We start from the raw sequence: 8973 nt of genomic DNA, 5'->3' as shown, positions 1-8973 counted from the left end.
CAGCCCCCTCAAAGATAACCATCTGGAGGCACGTGCTCGCCGGTTAGAGGGAACATGTGCTCGTCGGTCGGAGTTCGGACAAGACAATGGCCCGACTAAAGTCTTGCGTGCTCATGTACAACCACACAGTCTATATCATTGTTCTTGCAGTAATGAAGATATGCGACGCGTGACAAAGTGACAAGACAGCATCATCCAGGGATTTTGGACAACTCAAACCGTATCCATTCCAAAAGCAATTCCCAAATAATTGTACAAACATGCTGACCCCAGGCACACCATCCAGAAAAACAAATGACAGACTATCAACCAAGAAACCCATGACTGACACAAACCAAACTTTGCCCAACACAAACATCCATCCCACAGAATAACACAATGAAAATTTGTGAAAGGAAGATGAACTTTGACCATAAAATGAATCGAATGACACTCATTTGACAATTCACTAGCTCGAGTATAGCAATGCTCCTAGAGCATAGGATGAAATAGCCGGACCTTGTTTTCACTCTTCAGCATCCTTCTTATCATCTACTGCAGGAGTCTCCACTTTCTCTGTTTGTTCCTCCTTTTTGCCCTCCGTCACAGTTAACTTCTCTACCAACTCGGCAGCAGAGGAGACTTCCTCACTTTCTTTCTCCTCATTCTTTCCTTGCTGCTCAGCAATGTCGTCCACAAGATCCTTGAATTTTTTGCAGTCTGAAATAGAATCAAGCAAACATGAGGATGACATGATATTTGCTACCCTCCTGACTAAAATAGCATAATGACTCGGCGCTTGTTTTCTCATGTAGGTGCGGCAACCGCACAAAACATAGCAACTCTCACTTTATGTACTCGTTTAAATCTCAGTCTTAGAAACTTAAAATCTCACAAAATACAAACTAACTACTAATGACTCTCTTACAAATTTGTCGACACTATCAATCAAATATCCTACAATGCTAACATGCATATCATCACTACACAGGAAACCTTTATGAGAAATTGTTGGACCACAAGCCCTAGAGCTTTTAGCAGTGTCAATTACATCCATACTCTTGATAATTCACTTACTACATCCTTGTAATATACTCCCTCTGTTCCTAAATATAAGTCCTTATAAAGATTTCACTATGGTCTACATACGTAGCAAAATGAGTGAATCTTCATTCTAAAATATGTCTATATACATCCGTATGTAGTTTGTATTGAAATCCTAAAAAGACTTATATTTAGGAACGGAGGGAGTACTTTCACAGTTCCACTTATAGGTCCAAAAACTCGCAGTTTGCGACCCATGGTCACTGCAACTTGATTAGCTAAGCTTCTATGCAAAAATGCAATGGATGTGGAAAATATGTGGATCATTTAGATGGAAGAAGCACACATTGCTTGGATATTGCAACATTAATTAGCTAAAATACTAACATAAAGCTGAATAGAAGTGCGAATGAATGCAAATTATTTTAGGGTGACAATGCTTGCAGCAATATGGTGGTCACATGATGATCGATTTCATATTTGTAGTCTACTGCCAACTTATATATTCTGCCATCTGAAAAATGAAAAACTGAACTGACCTACATCACAAAACTTACAGGTTTTATATACCTGCAAAAATAAATTTTCAATTTTGAAGAACTAAGCCACAATTTGCTACAAGTTTAGGGCCTCTTGTGTAGTCTAAATTCATCAAATTCATAACCAGGGCCACTACTACAACAAATAATAGTACAATTTATATATAATCAAAATCCTTTTTGCTTAAGGTGAATAGTTATCTTGTCAGAAAATGTGAACACTTGAAATACAGCACAGCCTCTAATTGGCTCAAAATCAATTAGCAAGAATGTCAAAGAAAAATCCTACATCAGTGCAAAAGATCAAGGGGTAAGGCAGTGCTATTTTTTCGATAAAGGGAATATATTAATATCGCGGAGAAAAGGCAGTGCTATACATTACTGACTACTGAGTACTGAGGTTAAGTACATGCAAAGCAATGCCATGGAAATCAGTTGCTGAATGATAGGTATACAGGAACAGCACTACACTAATGATCTTTCATGGCAGGATAGCTTTGTGGCATTCAGGGCGTACCAGCAACATATAGCTAGGGGGTGCACCGGACACTGTCCAAAAATATATTCATTACTATAATTGATGCAAATTAGTGTGTGATATCCCAAAAAAATAAAAAAGATGCATGTATATTTTATAAGAGGATACCAGGACATTTTCTTTCTAGGTGCGACACTGATGCCGTTCTATTATGGAGTTTAAAGACAAAGGCGGGTATGACACACTAGATCAACCTGAAGTACTGCTTAGTTAAACCCACAACCCACAACCCACAACAAACTTGGCTTGTGAATTCATAGATCCGTAGCCTGACAGAGACCAACCCTTTTGAATGATGCACGATATATAAAAATAAAATAGAAAAGTTGCACAGAGGATAGGGTGCTCAGTGCTCACTCTCCACGGATCCAAAGCGGATGGCGAACATCTCCTCCTTGAGCTCACAGTCGGCAAAATCCAGAGCGTGCCACACGCACGACTTGTCGCTCCCAGCGTGCTCCTGCATCTTCGTCGTCGCCACAACTGCACACCAAATATCAAGATGTCAAAACACACACCCCATCTATCTAATCCTTAAATCGAAATCACCGCCGAAAATTATCCCCCGAAAGAGCACAAGCAAAGAAGTACCGAGGTGATTGGCGCAGATCTTGAGAGTCTTGGCCTGTCGCATGACGAGGCGGACCTTGGCAGTCTCCTTGTGCTTGAGCAGCTTCACGGCACCCGTGCCCCGCTCCTTCCACTGGCCCCCGTCCTTGTCAAATCGGTAGAGCTTCGCTTTCCTACGGACACAAGAAGAAGCGCCGAACCAGACGCGTCAGACTTAGATCAAAGCCGGGAACGATCGGATCGGGCCAGATCGAGCGAAGTAACGGCGGCGGCGGCGGCTTACATGTCGAGGAGGACATCCTCGTCCTCTTCGCCGGTGGTGATGGCCACCTCCTCGAGCTTCACGATGGGAGCGATTTGGGCGCCGGTGTCCTCTTCCTCGCCGGCCGCCGCGGCCTCCTCCTCCTCCTCGCGGTGCTCCGCTGGATCGGCCATTGCTGGAGTAGGGCTTGGGGCGGCGCTCGCTTGCTCTACCAGAGTAGTTGCGGCCGCCGGGGTGGAGAGGAGAGAGAAAATCGAGGGGTTATAAAAGCAGCGTGGGGCTGGAACGTGCGCGCTGGAAAGAGGTCGGATTGGGGAAAGCACTACTCCGGTGTCCTGGTAGGGTTTTGAGTCGCGTCTCCGGGGAAAGCATTAGTAGGGTGTTGATCTGAATTCATTTTTCTGATTTTATAATGGGGTTAATGTCAGAAAATTCATACTTAAAAAAACCCATGGCACATTTATTTATTTATAAATTTATTAGTAGATACTTAAATCACAGTCTTTTTCACATGTTCAAGTTTTGGTGTAGTTTTGTGGAAACATTATAGCACCGCGGGAAGTGTGATTGCAATATCCATGTGTCAAAAGTGTATTTATCTGGAATACTTTCTCAAAATTGTTTTAGATTAGTTTCGTATTAATGCAACATGAAGTGTGTTTCGCATTAGGGTGGTGTAGTTGGCTACGCCTACCCATGGTGGATGACTCGGAGGATTATGCTGACGATCCACCGCCTCCGCCGCTGCCACCGCCCCCTCCTCGTAGGGTCCTCGTCGTCCACGGTGCGGCCGACGCGAGAATTCCAAATACAGGCATCGTTCGCGCGGCGGCCCCGATTTCAAACACTGGTGGTTGCGGAGAGTCTCGCGCTTTCCAGCTGCCAAGACAACGTCACCGGTAGGCCTCGTCGCATCGTGACTGCCATTGGACAAAGCACAGATGGACCGCCTACCACATGTCGACGCGTGGTGAATTCTACGGTGGGAGACCAGGTAGCAACCATGGAAAGCAGAGCTGATTGGTATGGGATCGAGCATCTCTCGTAGTCTTGTGCCACTGGGCCCTCCTGCCAGCAGTCTCAGGACGCGGCGGAGGAGAGGTCCCTTCCTCGGTTACCCTCCACCGCTAGCATGGGGTGTTAGTGGAACCTGTTGCGGCCAATAGGAACTCACATAAAGATCTGATGCAGACAAACCTGGCAGTCCGCGTGGGTTTGATGGAGTTGGTGGTTGTTGATGGGACGTGAGGCATTCAGCCTACCATGGGCTCCCAAGTGGATCCAATGTGTGTGCTTGATGGGGCGAAAAGCATGCAAGCAATAACCCCTGAGGTCCCCCTCTAGTGTTGCTCGTCCACGGGATCTCTCTCGTTCACTCGAAAAGCGTGCCAAGTAAAGACAAGATGGGAACTGCACATATGTGGGATCATGCTTGGTTTTTCTGAAGACGCCTCTGTAGCTTTATCAAATGGTTGGATAGACACACTAGTTGCACAAAGCATGCACCAGTCCACTGCATGTGCCCGCCTAGACACTTTTTGTGCCCAAGTACAATGTGAGCTATCTCCCATCCTCCCCACACCCGTGAGCCATACACTGCTAAAGTTGAGGCGCCCAAGGCAGCGAAGGCAGATCACCAGCACACCTAGGCGGAGCGTACGCTTGGCTAAGGGCCTAGGTCATGCATCTATGGCCACCAAACATCAACAAGCAATCATAAGGAAACTCTGCCTGACAAATGAAGGAGACATCATAGCCGATGATGCATTATAGGCATACGTCTGTTTGTTCGACCGACCATTAAATGATACCCAAATTGTTGCGGTTCTAGCGTTGTTTGGATGGGAACCCTTGGTCTTGCCCCTTCCGGAGACTGTGGTAGACGTGGAGGTGAGGGCCTAAGCCTTCAGCCCTTGTGGTGATTGTTGTGGGCTTGATAAGTCGTGAGGTTGGTCGAGGGGCCATGTGCCAAGGCGTATATGAGTGTTCTGTTCGGACAACCCTCTTCCGAGGGATTAGCCAGAACTCGCTCTTTGAACCAACGTACGAAAGTGGAGTTGTGCTCTCTAATAACTTCAGCGTCTGTCCTGTGCACCCCACGGTCACGGTACTTCTTTGCGATGGTCTCTTTGTGCAGTGTCACGAAATCTTCTAGCACATCTAGGTGTTGTAGCACTAATAAGTTTACCCTGTCAAGGTCGTTTTGTCGGCCCAAGCGTAACACATTCACATCCCTATGACCGTTGGTGTGACCTTCGCTTTCGAGCCTTCCACAGTGCTTGTTGACGGGCAAACCAACAACAGGGTCTTTGGTCAGATAACTCTCACAGGAAGAGATGCACTCTTTGGTCAGATATCCCTGGGCTATGCTTCCATCTGGACGGGACATGTTACGAACGAATCCTTTGATGACCCCATTCATCTTCTCAAACGGCATCATGCTATGCATGAATGTCGGCCCTAGGTCGATGATGTCGTCCACGATGTGGACACATAGATGCACCATGACATCAAAGAATGCGGGCGGGAAGTATATCTCTAGCTCATTCAGTATGACAACAATCTCTTCCTATAGCCTATGGAGTTGCTTCACACTGATCGACTTTTGAGAGATAGCATCAAAAAAGTGGCATAGGTCAGTAAGCGTCTCACGCACATGTGTGTCCATAATCCCTCTAAGTGCAACCGGGAGTAACTGCGTCATCATCACATGACAGTCGTGAGACTTCACCCACTGAACCTTTTTTTCTTAGTGTCCAGATATCTGCTTATCTTCCCACAATATCCGAAACTAACTTTGATTCTGGCAAGGCACTTGAACAATTGATCGACCTCCTTCGGATATAAGGTGAAGCAAGAGGGGGGGCAATATTGTTCTTCCTTCTTGTTTACTTTTTTGCCCCTATCTTCCGTCTCCGTCTCCGTCTTGGTCTCCTCTGACCTTTTATCGGGCATTTGGAGATCTTTCCCGATATTCAAAAATTCCAAGTCTTTTCTTGCCTTTGGCCCATCCTTGATCCTCTTCGGCATGTTCATCAATGTTCCAAGCAAACTCTCAAGGATATTTTTTGTGATATGCATTTGATCAAGGCCATGAGGCGTGTCGAGTATGGGCCAGTATTCCAAGTCCCAGAGAACAGATCTCGTCTTCCATATCTTCAGCAGGGGCTCTGGCGCCTTTTTATTCGTCTTTCCCGGCGAGGGGCACTCTTCCCAGTTCTTCAATAACTCATATATTTCTGCACCGCTACGCTTACGTGGAGGACCTCGATGCTCAGCCTTACCATTGAATAGATCTCCACGCTGTCTCCATGGGTCATCCTTCTCGAGCCATCTTCGATGCCCCATCTACATGATTTTCGAAGACCCGCCATCTTTCGATGGCTGCAGAGAAGTTGTATCAACCATGCACCTCGTGCATCCGCAATATCCATGGCACACCTGGCCGGAGAGATAGCCGTAACCGAGATAGTCCTGCACCGTCGTGATCAGCGCGGCTCTCATGTAGAAATACCCTCCTTTGCTTGCATCCCATGTCTTGGCCGGCGTTTTCCATAAGGTATGTAGCTCCTCTTCCAGTAACCCGAGATACAGATTGATATCATTTCCCGGTTGTCACGGCCCTTGAATAAGCATAGCCATGTGTATGTATTTTTCCTTCATGCACAACCAGGGGGGAGGTTGTACATCCATACAAACACGTGCCATGTGCTATGATTGGTGTTCTGGTTGCCAAATGGATTCATGCCATCACTACTAGCGCCAAGCACGATGTTCCTTGGATCATTTGCAAAAAATTCAAATTCAGCATTTAATGCTCTCCACTGGTTAGCATCTGCGAGGTGTCTCAGTTTCGGCTCATCTTCGTCATCTGGCTTCACCCTCTTCGCGTGCCAGCGCATAAGCTTTGCTTCCTTAGGATCTACGAAATACCGTTGTAGACGCGGAGTGATCGGAAAGTACCATACAACTTTCTGTGGAGCTTTCTTTCCGGCCTTTTTATATCGTGAAGCATTGCACTTTGGACAGATGGTTTTTTCCGCGTGCTCGTTTCGATATATGATGCAATCATTGATGCATGTGTGATATCTAATATGTGGCAGATCAAGAGGGCACACGATTTTCTTTGCCTCCTCGACACTAGTAGGACACAAGCTTCCTGCGGGAAGAACCTTCTTTAGATACTTCAGAAGCTCATCCAGGCTTGTATCTGTCCATTTGTTTTTGCCTTCGTCTTTAGAAGGTCTAGTGTGAAACTCAAGTGGGTCACCTCGGGATTGCAACCATCATACAAAGGAGTCATCGAGTCTACCTCCAGTTGTGCCAATTTGGCCTCCTCTCTTGAAGCAGCTCTATAGCTAGTCATCTTCTTGTGAAGCAGGTCTCGAACATGTGGGTCCCGCATGGCTGAACTTAGTAGCTACGAAGACGGTGGCGTGTCCGCATCTTCTCTGCCTTGAACTGCCTCTTCGCCATTGACATTTCCGAGGCCGTCTTCCTCTTCGGGCACATAATCGATCATCTCTTCATCTGGTGGCCCCATGTCGTTATTTCCTGCCCCGTCGACGTCCTCCTCCTCATCATCATCATCTTCACTTATCCACCGAGTATGGCCATGCATGAAACCATGCATGAGCAGGTGCGCCTTGAATTTACCACCCTGAAAGGGGTCGAGCCTGACTCTTCCTTTGAATTTTCGACATGGACATAAATCATCCTTCATTCTTTTTTCATACATGTCATCCACAGCGGATTGCCAGTATCTTTCCACCATCCTTCCATTGACCTTCATGATCACCTGCGTGCGGAGCAAATATTATAACCACGTATATATGCATGCATGGATCAAATTCATACAAAAGTTCGGCAGACCTTCCCTAAACATAGGACATATTGAGTTTGCCCGAAATTAGCCGAAACGGAATTGAATCGACATTTCGGCAAAACATAGACAACTCATGTCACTCACATACCACACACAATTCGGTATTCATATCGCACATAGTTTCGGTTCTAATCGCAAACACACATATTTCCATTCTTGCACAACTCTTTTTTTGCTCACCTATTTGTCGAGAGGGATATCGAGCACCTTCTTATAATTAGCTAGTAGCTCTAGATGGTGAGGTACCTACATAATAAATATAGCTCGAACTAGCTAGGGAGGGAGAGAGAGAGAGAGAGAGAGAGAGAGAGAGAGAGCTATGAGAGGGAGGAGGGAGGGCATTAATGGAGGGGGTGGTGGAGGGGCAAAGAAGAGAAGGGGAGAAGGGGCAAAAGAAAGGAAGAGGAAGGAGGGAGGGCAATAATGGAGGGGGTGGTGGAGGGGCAAAGAAGAGAAGGGGAGGAGGGGCAAAAACAAGGAAGAGAAAGGAGGAAGGGCATTAACAGAGGGGGAGGAGGGGCAAAGAAGAGGGGGAAGCATTGAAGAACAAGCAAGTGCAAGAGGGAGGGGGGATAAAGAAAGGGGGAGGAAGAAGAGGAGGGAGGAAAGCTGGCAGATATTTTGGCTGGCGACCATAGCAGTAGCGCGGGGCACCAAAGCGCGCTACTGCTATGTGTGCCAGCCAAAATATCTACTAGTATATGAAACTAGCTATAGCGCTTGCCCAAAAAACATGCTACTGGTAAAAGATTACACATAGAAGAAGTAGCAGTATCGCTTCTTTGTTGGCCGACGCTACTGCTATTTTATTAACAGTAGCACTTGTTAGGGTACCAACGCTGCTACTATGTTTTGGTCGGGGGTGTGGTGTGGCTAACTTACCAGTAGCGTGCTCTCTAGAAACCAACGTTGCTGCTAAGTCGTACCAGTAGCGCTGTTTGTAACACATGCTACTGGTAATTATCAGTAGCGTGGGTGCCAAAACACATGCTACTGGTAAACTTCTATCTATAAGCCTTTTCCTAGTAGTGGTGGAGTCCTCTGTGGACTCGTGCGGCCGTTCCCCTCTGTGGATTGAAGTCTCCATCAACATGGACGTATTATAGCACCATTTATTGGAACCACGCCAAAAATCATAGTGTCTTCATTGTGTTTG

General features: G+C 46.5%; 1 protein-coding gene across 1 annotated transcript; it reads right to left on the bottom strand.

The window, feature by feature from the left end:
• Nucleotides 1-202: 202 nt before the first annotated feature.
• Nucleotides 203-3259, bottom strand: LOC100037595 (ran-binding protein 1 homolog a). The gene is made up of 4 exons (XM_044514230.1): nt 2954-3259; nt 2692-2843; nt 2458-2583; nt 203-699 (listed from the first exon to the last, which is right to left on the bottom strand). The coding sequence occupies exons 1-4, from the start codon at nt 3103-3105 to the stop codon at nt 506-508; spliced, it is 624 nt and encodes a 207-aa protein (XP_044370165.1). The 5' UTR covers nt 3106-3259; the 3' UTR covers nt 203-505.
• Between the last annotated feature and the right edge of the window lie 5714 nt (nt 3260-8973).

The sequence above is a fragment of the Triticum aestivum genome, chromosome 4B (genome assembly GCF_018294505.1).
Source record: "Triticum aestivum cultivar Chinese Spring chromosome 4B, IWGSC CS RefSeq v2.1, whole genome shotgun sequence".
Classification (NCBI taxonomy): Eukaryota; Viridiplantae; Streptophyta; class Magnoliopsida; order Poales; family Poaceae; genus Triticum; species Triticum aestivum.
This window is presented reverse-complemented; position numbering and strand designations above follow the sequence as displayed.